The sequence below is a fragment of the Trichomycterus rosablanca genome, chromosome 9, assembly GCF_030014385.1.
Source record: "Trichomycterus rosablanca isolate fTriRos1 chromosome 9, fTriRos1.hap1, whole genome shotgun sequence".
NCBI lineage: Eukaryota > Metazoa > Chordata > Actinopteri > Siluriformes > Trichomycteridae > Trichomycterus > Trichomycterus rosablanca.
In genome coordinates, this window is record NC_085996.1 from 6,540,400 (window position 1) to 6,556,277 (window position 15,878).

General features: G+C 42.0%; 1 protein-coding gene across 1 annotated transcript; it reads right to left on the minus strand.

Moving 5' to 3' along the window:
- Nucleotides 1-1,038: 1,038 nt before the first annotated feature.
- akirin2 (akirin 2) lies at nt 1,039-15,540 on the minus strand. Its single transcript, XM_063001037.1, has 5 exons — nt 15,075-15,540; nt 10,094-10,207; nt 9,690-9,839; nt 1,870-1,941; nt 1,039-1,766 (listed from the first exon to the last, which is right to left on the minus strand). Exons 1-5 carry the CDS (start codon nt 15,244-15,246, stop codon nt 1,756-1,758), a joined length of 519 nt encoding a protein of 172 aa, XP_062857107.1. The 5' UTR covers nt 15,247-15,540; the 3' UTR covers nt 1,039-1,755.
- Nucleotides 15,541-15,878: the final 338 nt, after the last annotated feature.

A 15,878-nucleotide genomic window follows, 5' to 3' on the forward strand; every position in this document is an offset into this window, starting at 1 on the left:
TTTTCAATGTTTTTCTGTGGGAATTTTAGCGTTCTGTGTGTACTGATGTGCACTAACGCGCAAACAAACACAAATTTAGAAAAAAATTTAACGCAGTAAATTAAACCAATCTTATCGGGACAAAGAAAATAAAGTTTTTAATTTGACGTTACCGCCACCTGATGTTCAAATCTGTGCACTACAATCAGAAACTCAATTGTTTGGCAACTTCAGTAAAATGAACCCTTAATTTAGAATAAGTGGTAGTTAGGCCAAAATGAAGGAATAGACTTCATTAGTGTTGATAAATATAATCTGTTGGCTTATTAGGGGTAAGTACAGTGCGGACATGAATCTGAAGTTGATATGGCTCATTTATTTAACATTATGTGGACAGTCGTAGCCTAGTGGGTAGAGCTTTCCTATCAACTAAAAGGTTAAAAGTTTGAATCCCAGCTCTGGCATGCAGCCACTGTTGGGCCCTTGAGCAAGGCCCTTAACCCTCTCTGCTCCAGGATACGTGAAGGAAGAATTTCATTGTACTGTACGTCCGTATATGTACATATGACAAATAAAGGCCTTCTAATCTATTAGTTATCAGTTGAGCTTCACCTACTGCTTGCTATACCACCACCTTAAGTTCTACTACAGTTTAAAGTTCTATTGTAAGCAAAAAAATAAATTATTTTTTATTTAGCATCATTTAAATGATGTATTGTTAAATACATCATTTAGTAAATCCCAGGCGCTCTGATGGTGCAGTGATGGTGTATCTTCTCCTTGCTGTTGCAAGATTGACTCCTACTGTAGTGTTTCTCAATACATCCTAAAGCTCACTGTAAAAATCCATCACGGTCTGGTGTAAATAATAAACAGATGGCTTCACACCTGTTGTAGATGGTGTGAACTAACCTGCAGCTCTCCTCTTTATAATGAGGGTGTCATACAACTGAGCGGTCACCAGACTGCACAGATTATTGAGTAGATCTAAATTAGAACAAAGCCAAGAAAAAGAAAAAAAATACCCTAAAACTGAATAATCCCTAAAGCGCACACACATTTTTTGTCATGTAAACTGTTTATTTGTACAAGTTTAATAAAGTGAAAGTAGAACGACTGTAAATCTATATTGCAACTGAGCAAAGAAATTACAAATCAAAACAATTACAAAAAGAAATCAATAAAAATATACCAGTGATTTTACATGATGCTTTTTTACAAGGCAAAGAGTATTATAAATGTTTTGCTACACTCTGTACACACTTGGAGAATAACACATCGGTATCTGGATAGTAATCCTGATTTGAAACACATGCTTTTACACTGAATTCAGATCCATCACTAGTTAGTCTGATTAAAATCTGATGGCTGCCTCACACAAAGCAAACTAGACTAGCTTAAACTCAACCGTTCAGCCGCATGTGAATGAGAATAATCCTAATGCCGTTTAAACAGTCACACACACACACCACAAGCACATCAAAGAACTAAATTCAACAGAAAATAAAAGGTTAAACAGTGAAGTTATAAAAGCAGCAACATGTGAATGATATAAAGAGTCCAAACAGGAAGCACTTCCCCTATATACTGCACTGAGGGGGTTCGGGGGGTGTAGAGAGGTGTAGTATAAGATAGAATCTGATGCACACTTGGTGTAGAGATGAGGTGTGCACCACAGTATCAGCTCAGATCAGACAGAGCTGATCAGATGGGCGCGTGGATGTCTCAGTCCCAGTGATCAAACCCCGCCAGGCAGCAACGGTTCAACTTTCAAACTCACGATACGTCTGCGTGGGAAACAAAGAGTCGTGTTAGTAACGTGAACTACCGGCGTTACCGTAACATACACAACCCCCACAAAAAGTCGGGTCAGTGGAAGGTGGAACTTACAGCTAGCTGGTTGCTCCCCAAATCTGCGCATCAGCTGGTCGTGAGTGAACTTCACAAACGTATCATACTGTTCTGTAGAGGAACAACAGGAAGCACAGTGAGAAACTGAGGACAAAGATCATGTAGAGTGAACAGGGTGTCATTTGAGACACGCCCTCAATGATGTGGTGATGGTGTGGATGTAATGGAGCAGATGTGAATTGATGTTATAGGGTAGATGTGATGGTGTGGGTATGGGTTGATGTTATAGTGTGGATGTGATGGTGTGGGTATGGGTTGATGTTATAGTGTGGATGTGATGGTGTGGGTATGGGTTGATGTTATAGTGTGGATGTGATGGTGTGGGTATGGGTTGATGTTATAGTGTGGATGTGATGGTGTGGGTATGGGTTGATGTTATAGTGTGGATGTGATGGTGTGGGTATGGGTTGATGTTATAGGGTAGATGAGATGGTGTGGGTATGGGTTGATGTTATAGCGTGGATGTGATGGTGTGGGTATGGGTTGATGTTATAGTGTGGATGTGATGGTGTGGGTATGGGTTGATGTTATAGTGTGGATGTGATGGTGTGGGTATGGGTTGATGTTATAGTGTGGATGTGATGGTGTGGGTATGGGTTGATGTTATAGTGTGGATGTGATGGTGTGGGTATGGGTTGATGTTATAGGGTAGATGAGATGGTGTGGGTATGGGTTGATGTTATAGTGTGGATGAGATGGTGTGGGTATGGGTTGATGTTATAGTGTGGATGTGATGGTGTGGGTATGGGTTGATGTTATAGTGTGGATGTGATGGTGTGGGTATGGGTTGATGTTATAGTGTGGATGTGATGGTGTGGGTATGGGTTGATGTTATAGTGTGGATGTGATGGTGTGGGTATGGGTTGATGTTATAGTGTGGATGTGATGGTGTGGGTATGGGTTGATGTTATAGTGTGGATGTGATGGTGTGGGTATGGGTTGATGTTATAGGGTAGATGTGATGGTGTGGGTATGGGTTGATGTTATAGTGTGGATGTGATGGTGTGGGTATGGGTTGATGTTATAGTGTGGATGTGATGGTGTGGGTATGGGTTGATGTTATAGTGTGGATGTGATGGTGTGGGTATGGGTTGATGTTATAGTGTGGATGTGATGGTGTGGGTATGGGTTGATGTTATAGTGTGGATGTGATGGTGTGGGTATGGGTTGATGTTATAGGGTAGATGAGATGGTGTGGGTATGGGTTGATGTTATAGCGTGGATGTGATGGTGTGGGTATGGGTTGATGTTATAGTGTGGATGTGATGGTGTGGGTATGGGTTGATGTTATAGTGTGGATGTGATGGTGTGGGTATGGGTTGATGTTATAGTGTGGATGTGATGGTGTGGGTATGGGTTGATGTTATAGTGTGGATGTGATGGTGTGGGTATGGGTTGATGTTATAGGGTAGATGAGATGGTGTGGGTATGGGTTGATGTTATAGTGTGGATGAGATGGTGTGGGTATGGGTTGATGTTATAGTGTGGATGTGATGGTGTGGGTATGGGTTGATGTTATAGTGTGGATGTGATGGTGTGGGTATGGGTTGATGTTATAGTGTGGATGTGATGGTGTGGGTATGGGTTGATGTTATAGTGTGGATGTGATGGTGTGGGTATGGGTTGATGTTATAGGGTAGATGTGATGGTGTGGGTATGGGTTGATGTTATAGGGTAGATGTGATGGTGTGGGTATGGGTTGATGTTATAGTGTGGATGTGATGGTGTGGGTATGGGTTGATGTTATAGTGTAGATGTGATGGTGTGGGTATGGGTTGATGTTATAGTGTGGATGTGATGGTGTGGGTATGGGTTGATGTTATAGTGTGGATGTGATGGTGTGGGTATGGGTTGATGTTATAGGGTAGATGTGATGGTGTGGGTATGGGTTGATGTTATAGGGTAGATGTGATGGTGTGGGTATGGGTTGATGTTATAGTGTGGATGTGATGGTGTGGGTATGGGTTGATGTTATAGTGTAGATGTGATGGTGTGGGTATGGGTTGATGTTATAGTGTGGATGTGATGGTGTGGGTATGGGTTGATGTTATAGGGTAGATGTGATGGTGTGGGTATGGGTTGATGTTATAGTGTGGATGTGATGGTGTGGGTATGGGTTGATGTTATAGGGTAGATGTGATGGTGTGGGTATGGGTTGATGTTATAGTGTGGATGTGATGGTGTGGGTATGGGTTGATGTTATAGTGTGGATGTGATGGTGTGGGTATGGGTTGATGTTATAGTGTGGATGTGATGGTGTGGGTATGGGTTGATGTTATAGTGTGGATGTGATGGTGTGGGTATGGGTTGATGTTATAGTGTGGATGTGATGGTGTGGGTATGGGTTGATGTTATAGGGTAGATGTGATGGTGTGGGTATGGGTTGATGTTATAGTGTGGATGTGATGGTGTGGGTATGGGTTGATGTTATAGGGTAGATGTGATGGTGTGGGTATGGGTTGATGTTATAGTGTGGATGTGATGGTGTGGGTATGGGTTGATGTTATAGCGTGGATGTGATGGTGTGGGTATGGGTTGATGTTATAGCGTGGATGTGATGGTGTGGGTATGGGTTGATGTTATAGTGTGGATGTGATGGTGTGGGTATGGGTTGATGTTATAGGGTAGATGTGATGGTGTGGGTATGGGTTGATGTTATAGTGTGGATGTGATGGTGTGGGTATGGGTTGATGTTATAGTGTGGATGTGATGGTGTGGGTATGGGTTGATGTTATAGTGTGGATGTGATGGTGTGGGTATGGGTTGATGTTATAGCGTGGATGTGATGGTGTGGGTATGGGTTGATGTTATAGTGTGGATGTGATGGTGTGGGTATGGGTTGATGTTATAGCGTGGATGTGATGGTGTGGGTATGGGTTGATGTTATAGGGTAGATGTGATGGTGTGGGTATGGGTTGATGTTATAGCGTGGATGAGATGGTGTGGGTATGGGTTGATGTTATAGTGTGGATGTGATGGTGTGGGTATGGGTTGATGTTATAGCGTGGATGTGATGGTGTGGGTATGGGTTGATGTTATAGTGTGGATGTGATGGTGTGGGTATGGGTTGATGTTATAGTGTGGATGTGATGGTGTGGGTATGGGTTGATGTTATAGGGTAGATGTGATGGTGTGGGTATGGGTTGATGTTATAGTGTGGATGTGATGGTGTGGGTATGGGTTGATGTTATAGTGTGGATGTGATGGTGTGGGTATGGGTTGATGTTATAGTGTGGATGTGATGGTGTGGGTATGGGTTGATGTTATAGCGTGGATGTGATGGTGTGGGTATGGGTTGATGTTATAGCGTGGATGTGATGGTGTGGGTATGGGTTGATGTTATAGCGTGGATGTGATGGTGTGGGTATGGGTTGATGTTATAGGGTAGATGTGATGGTGTGGGTATGGGTTGATGTTATAGCGTGGATGAGATGGTGTGGGTATGGGTTGATGTTATAGTGTGGATGTGATGGTGTGGGTATGGGTTGATGTTATAGTGTGGATGTGATGGTGTGGGTATGGGTTGATGTTATAGCGTGGATGTGATGGTGTGGGTATGGGTTGATGTTATAGCGTGGATGTGATGGTGTGGGTATGGGTTGATGTTATAGCGTGGATGTGATGGTGTGGGTATGGGTTGATGTTATAGCGTGGATGTGATGGTGTGGGTATGGGTTGATGTTATAGGGTAGATGTGATGGTGTGGGTATGGGTTGATGTTATAGCGTGGATGAGATGGTGTGGGTATGGGTTGATGTTATAGTGTGGATGTGATGGTGTGGGTATGGGTTGATGTTATAGCGTGGATGTGATGGTGTGGGTATGGGTTGATGTTATAGCGTGGATGTGATGGTGTGGGTATGGGTTGATGTTATAGTGTGGATGTGATGGTGTGGGTATGGGTTGATGTTATAGGGTAGATGTGATGGTGTGGGTATGGGTTGATGTTATAGTGTGGATGTGATGGTGTGGGTATGGGTTGATGTTATAGTGTGGATGTGATGGTGTGGGTATGGGTTGATGTTATAGTGTGGATGTGATGGTGTGGGTATGGGTTGATGTTATAGGGTAGATGTGATGGTGTGGGTATGGGTTGATGTTATAGTGTGGATGTGATGGTGTGGGTATGGGTTGATGTTATAGTGTGGATGTGATGGTGTGGGTATGGGTTGATGTTATAGTGTGGATGTGATGGTGTGGGTATGGGTTGATGTTATAGCGTGGATGTGATGGTGTGGGTATGGGTTGATGTTATAGTGTGGATGTGATGGTGTGGGTATGGGTTGATGTTATAGCGTGGATGTGATGGTGTGGGTATGGGTTGATGTTATAGCGTGGATGTGATGGTGTGGGTATGGGTTGATGTTATAGGGTAGATGTGATGGTGTGGGTATGGGTTGATGTTATAGCGTGGATGAGATGGTGTGGGTATGGGTTGATGTTATAGTGTGGATGTGATGGTGTGGGTATGGGTTGATGTTATAGCGTGGATGTGATGGTGTGGGTATGGGTTGATGTTATAGCGTGGATGTGATGGTGTGGGTATGGGTTGATGTTATAGTGTGGATGTGATGGTGTGGGTATGGGTTGATGTTATAGGGTAGATGTGATGGTGTGGGTATGGGTTGATGTTATAGTGTGGATGTGATGGTGTGGGTATGGGTTGATGTTATAGTGTGGATGTGATGGTGTGGGTATGGGTTGATGTTATAGTGTGGATGTGATGGTGTGGGTATGGGTTGATGTTATAGTGTGGATGTGATGGTGTGGGTATGGGTTGATGTTATAGTGTAGATGTGATGGTGTGGGTATGGGTTGATGTTATAGTGTGGATGTGATGGTGTGGGTATGGGTTGATGTTATAGTGTGGATGTGATGGTGTGGGTATGGGTTGATGTTATAGTGTGGATGTGATGGTGTGGGTATGGGTTGATGTTATAGTGTGGATGTGATGGTGTGGGTATGGGTTGATGTTATAGTGTGGATGTGATGGTGTGGGTATGGGTTGATGTTATAGTGTGGATGTGATGGTGTGGGTATGGGTTGATGTTATAGTGTGGATGTGATGGTGTGGGTATGGGTTGATGTTATAGTGTGGATGTGATGGTGTGGGTATGGGTTGATGTTATAGTGTGGATGTGATGGTGTGGGTATGGGTTGATGTTATAGGGTAGATGTGATGGTGTGGGTATGGGTTGATGTTATAGGGTAGATGTGATGGTGTGGGTATGGGTTGATGTTATAGTGTGGATGTGATGGTGTGGGTATGGGTTGATGTTATAGTGTAGATGTGATGGTGTGGGTATGGGTTGATGTTATAGTGTGGATGTGATGGTGTGGGTATGGGTTGATGTTATAGGGTAGATGTGATGGTGTGGGTATGGGTTGATGTTATAGTGTGGATGTGATGGTGTGGGTATGGGTTGATGTTATAGGGTAGATGTGATGGTGTGGGTATGGGTTGATGTTATAGTGTGGATGTGATGGTGTGGGTATGGGTTGATGTTATAGTGTGGATGTGATGGTGTGGGTATGGGTTGATGTTATAGTGTGGATGTGATGGTGTGGGTATGGGTTGATGTTATAGTGTGGATGTGATGGTGTGGGTATGGGTTGATGTTATAGTGTGGATGTGATGGTGTGGGTATGGGTTGATGTTATAGGGTAGATGTGATGGTGTGGGTATGGGTTGATGTTATAGTGTGGATGTGATGGTGTGGGTATGGGTTGATGTTATAGGGTAGATGTGATGGTGTGGGTATGGGTTGATGTTATAGTGTGGATGTGATGGTGTGGGTATGGGTTGATGTTATAGTGTGGATGTGATGGTGTGGGTATGGGTTGATGTTATAGTGTGGATGTGATGGTGTGGGTATGGGTTGATGTTATAGGGTAGATGTGATGGTGTGGGTATGGGTTGATGTTATAGTGTGGATGAGATGGTGTGGGTATGGGTTGATGTTATAGTGTGGATGTGATGGTGTGGGTATGGGTTGATGTTATAGTGTGGATGTGATGGTGTGGGTATGGGTTGATGTTATAGTGTGGATGTGATGGTGTGGGTATGGGTTGATGTTATAGCGTGGATGTGATGGTGTGGGTATGGGTTGATGTTATAGTGTGGATGTGATGGTGTGGGTATGGGTTGATGTTATAGCGTGGATGAGATGGTGTGGGTATGGGTTGATGTTATAGTGTGGATGTGATGGTGTGGGTATGGGTTGATGTTATAGCGTGGATGTGATGGTGTGGGTATGGGTTGATGTTATAGTGTGGATGTGATGGTGTGGGTATGGGTTGATGTTATAGCGTGGATGTGATGGTGTGGGTATGGGTTGATGTTATAGGGTAGATGTGATGGTGTGGGTATGGGTTGATGTTATAGTGTGGATGTGATGGTGTGGGTATGGGTTGATGTTATAGTGTGGATGTGATGGTGTGGGTATGGGTTGATGTTATAGTGTGGATGTGATGGTGTGGGTATGGGTTGATGTTATAGCGTGGATGTGATGGTGTGGGTATGGGTTGATGTTATAGCGTGGATGTGATGGTGTGGGTATGGGTTGATGTTATAGCGTGGATGTGATGGTGTGGGTATGGGTTGATGTTATAGGGTAGATGTGATGGTGTGGGTATGGGTTGATGTTATAGCGTGGATGAGATGGTGTGGGTATGGGTTGATGTTATAGTGTGGATGTGATGGTGTGGGTATGGGTTGATGTTATAGTGTGGATGTGATGGTGTGGGTATGGGTTGATGTTATAGCGTGGATGTGATGGTGTGGGTATGGGTTGATGTTATAGCGTGGATGTGATGGTGTGGGTATGGGTTGATGTTATAGTGTGGATGTGATGGTGTGGGTATGGGTTGATGTTATAGCGTGGATGTGATGGTGTGGGTATGGGTTGATGTTATAGCGTGGATGTGATGGTGTGGGTATGGGTTGATGTTATAGGGTAGATGTGATGGTGTGGGTATGGGTTGATGTTATAGCGTGGATGAGATGGTGTGGGTATGGGTTGATGTTATAGTGTGGATGTGATGGTGTGGGTATGGGTTGATGTTATAGCGTGGATGTGATGGTGTGGGTATGGGTTGATGTTATAGCGTGGATGTGATGGTGTGGGTATGGGTTGATGTTATAGCGTGGATGTGATGGTGTGGGTATGGGTTGATGTTATAGTGTGGATGTGATGGTGTGGGTATGGGTTGATGTTATAGGGTAGATGTGATGGTGTGGGTATGGGTTGATGTTATAGTGTGGATGTGATGGTGTGGGTATGGGTTGATGTTATAGTGTGGATGTGATGGTGTGGGTATGGGTTGATGTTATAGTGTGGATGTGATGGTGTGGGTATGGGTTGATGTTATAGTGTGGATGTGATGGTGTGGGTATGGGTTGATGTTATAGTGTGGATGTGATGGTGTGGGTATGGGTTGATGTTATAGTGTGGATGTGATGGTGTGGGTATGGGTTGATGTTATAGTGTAGATGTGATGGTGTGGGTATGGGTTGATGTTATAGTGTGGATGTGATGGTGTGGGTATGGGTTGATGTTATAGTGTGGATGTGATGGTGTGGGTATGGGTTGATGTTATAGTGTGGATGTGATGGTGTGGGTATGGGTTGATGTTATAGTGTGGATGTGATGGTGTGGGTATGGGTTGATGTTATAGTGTGGATGTGATGGTGTGGGTATGGGTTGATGTTATAGTGTGGATGTGATGGTGTGGGTATGGGTTGATGTTATAGTGTGGATGGAACAGGAGGATCTGAAGCTCAGATAAATCAAGGTTACCTGCGAGTTTGGTGGTGAGGATTTCTTCATACTCCTCTCGTACTTTATCCTCTCGTTCTTTCAGCAGACGTTCACAGATCAAACCCACCTGTTTGAGGGTGAATAACGGCTGATCTTTTTTAGTGGGGGACGAGGAGCCAACACACACTCCTGCAAAACACAAAATTTTCATCTGCTAGACATAAATCAGCACAAGACGCTCGGGCATGAAAGACCCAGAGCACACAGAGCACACAACCCACTGCTGACTGGCAGAATGAGGAAAATATTAATCCTAAAGTTTAATCTTCAATAGGGCATAAAAATGTAAACAGAAACCATGAGTTACAGTTCTAAACAATAACAATAGAAGTTATGATGATAATAATAATAATAGTTGTAAATTGATGGTGTAGAAGTCGTACCGCTGATGGAGGTGCTGGGTTGAGAGTCAATACATGATTCGGTGAAGCTGTTCTCCAGGTGTCTCCTCTTCTGCATGCGTTTATACTCCTGCTTTATGTTGTACACAATTTGCTCTGCGGAAATGGAACATCACATTCAGTTAATGATTTAGTTGGAGGAATGAGCTAATGATCAGGTAGATGATACATCACAGTAAGTACCATTAATTCCACATTTCAGAACCTGACAGTCTTAGTTTGTTTGTATTTGAAAGTCATTTAGATATTAAACATAATAAATATGTCAATATAAATCTAATATATCTAATTATATGGAGTTTCCACAGATGATAAACTGTAATCAGTTAATACAGGAATGTTAGTAGGACGGTTTAGTCTTATATCTACTCTCCATTTTATTTACACAAGTTACTGATCACCAAGTTTGGCAACTGGGCTGCCTAGTAAAATCTTAAATTGTATAATTTAAATTTTATTCATCAAACAATCTAATGGATTCTACTGAGGTTCACTATGTCTAACTAATCATGCTGAACCTGGCTGCATTGGGGGAGGGTGCACTGGATGGGGGCATTAAGTCCACAATAGGGGGGTATGTTTACCTGCCTGAAAGGTTTACTTATAATGGTGTATAACTCACCTGTACTGAGAGGTAAGGGTTTACCTGTGTGAAATATATACTTATAATGGTGTATAACTCACCTGCACTGAGAAGTAAGGGTTTACCTGCCTGAAATATGTACTTATAATGGTGTATACCTCACCTGTACTGAGAGGTAAGGGTTTACCTGTGTGAAATATATACTTATAATGGTGTATACCTCACCTGTACTGAGAGGTAAGGGTTTACCTGCCTGAAATATGTACTTATAATGGTGTATACCTCACCTGTACTGAGAGGTAAGGGTTTACCTGTGTGAAATATATACTTATAATGGTGTATACCTCACCTGTACTGAGAGGTAAGGGTTTACCTGCCTGAAATATGTACTTATAATGGTGTATACCTCACCTGTACTGAGAGTTAAGGGTTTACCTGCCTGAAATATATACTTATAATGGTGTATAACTCACCTGTACTGAGAGGTAAGGGTTTACCTGTGTGAAATATATACTTATAATGGTGTATAACTCACCTGTACTGAGAGGTAAGGGTTTACCTGTGTGAAATATATACTTATAATGGTGTATACCTCACCAGTACTGAGGGGTAAGGGTTTACCTGTGTGAAATATGTACTTATAATGGTGTATACCTCACCTGTACTGAGAGGTAAGGGTTTACCTGTGTGAAATATATACTTATAATGGTGTATAACTCACCTGTACTGAGAGGTAAGGGTTTACCTGTGTGAAATATATACTTATAATGGTGTATACCTCACCAGTACTGAGGGGTAAGGGTTTACCTGTGTGAAATATATACTTATAATGGTGTATACCTCACCTGTACTGAGAGGTAAGGGTTTACCTGTGTGAAATATGTACTTATAATGGTGTATACCTCACCTGTACTGAGAGGTAAGGGTTTACCTGTGTGAAATATGTACTTATAATGGTGTATAACTCACCTGTACTGAGAGGTAAGGGTTTACCTGCCTGAAATATGTACTTATAATGGTGTATACCTCACCTGTACTGAGAGGTAAGGGTTTACCTGTGTGAAATATGTACTTATAATGGTGTATACCTCACCTGTACTGAGAGGTAAGGGTTTACCTGTGTGAAATATGTACTTATAATGGTGTATACCTCACCTGTACTGAGAGGTAAGGGTTTACCTGTGTGAAATATGTACTTATAATGGTGTATAACTCACCTGTACTGAGAGGTAAGGGTTTACCTGTGTGAAAGGTGTACTTATAATGGTGTATACCTCACCTGTACTGAGAGGTAAGGGTTTACCTGCCTGAAATATGTACTTATAATGGTGTATACCTCACCTGTACTGAGAGGTAAGGGTTTACCTGTGTGAAATATGTACTTATAATGGTGTATACCTCACCTGTACTGAGAGGTAAGGGTTTACCTGTGTGAAAGGTGTACTTATAATGGTGTATAACTCACCTGTACTGAGAGGTAAGGGTTTACCTGTGTGAAATATGTACTTATAATGGTGTATACCTCACCTGTACTGAGAGGTAAGGGTTTACCTGTGTGAAATATGTACTTATAATGGTGTATACCTCACCTGTACTGAGAGGTAAGGGTTTACCTGTGTGAAATATGTACTTATAATGGTGTATACCTCACCTGTACTGAGAGGTAAGGGTTTACCTGTGTGAAATATGTACTTATAATGGTGTATAACTCACCTGTACTGAGAGGTAAGGGTTTACCTGTGTGAAATATGTACTTATAATGGTGTATACCTCACCTGTACTGAGAGGTAAGGGTTTACCTGTGTGAAAGGTGTACTTATAATGGTGTATAACTCACCTGTACTGAGAGGTAAGGGTTTACCTGTGTGAAATATGTACTTATAATGGTGTATACCTCACCTGTACTGAGAGGTAAGGGTTTACCTGTGTGAAAGGTGTACTTATAATGGTGTATACCTCACCTGTACTGAGAGGTAAGGGTTTACCTGTGTGAAAGATGTACTTATAATGGTGTATACCTCACCTGTACTGAGAGGTAAGGGTTTACCTGTGTGAAATATGTACTTATAATGGTGTATACCTCACCTGTACTGAGAGGTAAGGGTTTACCTGTGTGAAATATGTACTTATAATGGTGTATACCTCACCTGTACTGAGAGGTAAGGGTTTACCTGTGTGAAATATGTACTTATAATGGTGTATAACTCACCTGTACTGAGAGGTAAGGGTTTACCTGTGTGAAAGGTGTACTTATAATGGTGTATAACTCACCTGTACTGAGAGGTAAGGGTTTACCTGTGTGAAATATGTACTTATAATGGTGTATACCTCACCTGTACTGAGAGGTAAGGGTTTACCTGTGTGAATATATATACTTATAATGGTGTATACCTCACCAGTACTGAGGGGTAAGGGTTTACCTGTGTGAAATATGTACTTATAATGGTGTATACCTCACCTGTACTGAGAGGTAAGGGTTTACCTGCCTGAAATATGTACTTATAATGGTGTATAACTCACCTGTACTGAGAGGTAAGGGTTTACCTGTGTGAAATATATACTTATAATGGTGTATAACTCACCTGTACTGAGAGGTAAGGGTTTACCTGTGTGAAATATATACTTATAATGGTGTATACCTCACCAGTACTGAGGGGTAAGGGTTTACCTGTGTGAAATATGTACTTATAATGGTGTATACCTCACCTGTACTGAGAGGTAAGGGTTTACCTGCCTGAAATATGTACTTATAATGGTGTATAACTCACCTGTACTGAGAGGTAAGGGTTTACCTGTGTGAAATATGTACTTATAATGGTGTATACCTCACCTGTACTGAGAGGTAAGGGTTTACCTGCCTGAAATATGTACTTATAATGGTGTATAACTCACCTGTACTGAGAGGTAAGGGTTTACCTGTGTGAAATATATACTTATAATGGTGTATACCTCACCTGTACTGAGAGGTAAGGGTTTACCTGTGTGAAATATATACTTATAATGGTGTATAACTCACCTGTACTGAGAGGTAAGGGTTTACCTGTGTGAAATATATACTTATAATGGTGTATACCTCACCTGTACTGAGAGGTAAGGGTTTACCTGTGTGAAATATATACTTATAATGGTGTATAACTCACCTGTACTGAGAGGTAAGGGTTTACCTGTGTGAAATATATACTTATAATGGTGTATACCTCACCAGTACTGAGGGGTAAGGGTTTACCTGTGTGAAATATATACTTATAATGGTGTATAACTCACCTGTACTGAGAGGTAAGGGTTTACCTGTGTGAAATATGTACTTATAATGGTGTATACCTCACCTGTACTGAGAGGTAAGGGTTTACCTGTGTGAAATATGTACTTATAATGGTGTATACCTCACCTGTACTGAGAGGTAAGGGTTTACCTGTGTGAAATATGTACTTATAATGGTGTATACCTCACCTGTACTGAGAGGTAAGGGTTTACCTGTGTGAAATATGTACTTTTAATGGTGTATAACTCACCTGTACTGAGAGGTAAGGGTTTACCTGTGTGAAATATGTACTTATAATGGTGTATACCTCACCTGTACTGAGAGGTAAGGGTTTACCTGCCTGAAATATGTACTTATAATGGTGTATACCTCACCTGTACTGAGAGGTAAGGGTTTACCTGTGTGAAATATGTACTTATAATGGTGTATAACTCACCTGTACTGAGAGGTAAGGGTTTACCTGTGTGAAATATGTACTTATAATGGTGTATACCTCACCTGTACTGAGAGGTAAGGGTTTACCTGCCTGAAATATGTACTTATAATGGTGTATACCTCACCTGTACTGAGAGGTAAGGGTTTACCTGTGTGAAATATGTACTTATAATGGTGTATACCTCACCTGTACTGAGAGGTAAGGGTTTACCTGTGTGAAATATGTACTTATAATGGTGTATAACTCACCTGTACTGAGAGGTAAGGGTTTACCTGTGTGAAATATGTACTTATAATGGTGTATAACTCACCTGTACTGAGAGGTAAGGGTTTACCTGTGTGAAAGGTGTACTTATAATGGTGTATACCTCACCTGTACTGAGGGGTAAGGGTTTACCTGTGTGAAATATGTACTTATAATGGTGTATACCTCACCTGTACTGAGAGGTAAGGGTTTACCTGTGTGAAAGGTGTACTTATAATGGTGTATACCTCACCTGTACTGAGAGGTAAGGGTTTACCTGCCTGAAATATGTACTTATAATGGTGTATACCTCACCTGTACTGAGAGGTAAGGGTTTACCTGCCTGAAATATGTACTTATAATGGTGTATACCTCACCTGTACTGAGGGGTAAGGGTTTACCTGTGTGAAATATGTACTTATAATGGTGTATAACTCACCTGTACTGAGGGGGGCGGGGTTCACCTGGCTGAATGGTGAGGGCTCCAGGCGGAGGTATTTCTGGGGGGACGCTGAGGGGGTGATGGGAGCGCAGCGCCTCCTTTTGGGTGAATTTTGATTCATCAAAGGATCAAAATCCATACTCCTCTTCAGTGTAGCTCCACACGCCATTACGGACCGAATTTACCGCTTTAGTTCCAAATAAAACCACCGAAACCGATTAGAAAGATGAAAGATCAGCTTCCGCCCTGCCGCTTCTCTTCCTCTATACAGACCGGCCGAACAATAAAGTCAGTTTTACGCTTTTCTCTTCAATTTTTCTCCTCAATGTTCGATCCGAAACAGACTAGACCCTTATAACCACTCCTAATCTGCATCAATTGACTTCTAAACTGATTAAATAAATCAGATGAATACGGATTGTTTTTCCGTACCGTCACGACGACTCCTGGGTTCTCCTCACTTCTTCTCTAGACCGGGTTAGTGAATATCAGCGCATGCCCAGCTCTAGCAATGCACTCTGGGATATGTAGTTAAACGCGGCTTTCGTTCTTCGTGTAGCGTGCGTGTAAAAACTACATTACCCGTGCAGCATTGCGCCCAGCTCGGGTTTAAATGCCTTCATTGGTTGTTTTGGTTTGTTTATGATATTTAAAAAACGCTAACGCTTCACAAATTAAAATCTAAAACCCATAACAGTTTCTCCTTTACACTAATTTCCTTTCATTTATTAATTCTATTAGGTGCGGTATGGACAATGATGTTATTACACATTATATTCATTGAATTAAAAGGCTCAATGT

What these genes read in the sequence shown, in the direction of transcription:
- akirin2 (XM_063001037.1), bottom strand. Translation starts at nt 15,246, where the DNA reads ATGGCGTGTGGAGCTACACTGAAGAGGAGTATGGATTTTGATCCTTTG. An exon ending in CCCCGCCCCCCTCAGTACAG is followed by an intron (nt 10,208 to 15,074) that starts GTGAGTTATACA and finishes CCATTTCCGCAG; the next exon opens with AGCAAATTGTGTACAACATA. An exon ending in CCTCACCACCAAACTCGCAG is followed by an intron (nt 1,942 to 9,689) that starts GTAACCTTGATT and finishes GTTCCTCTACAG; the next exon opens with AACAGTATGATACGTTTGTG.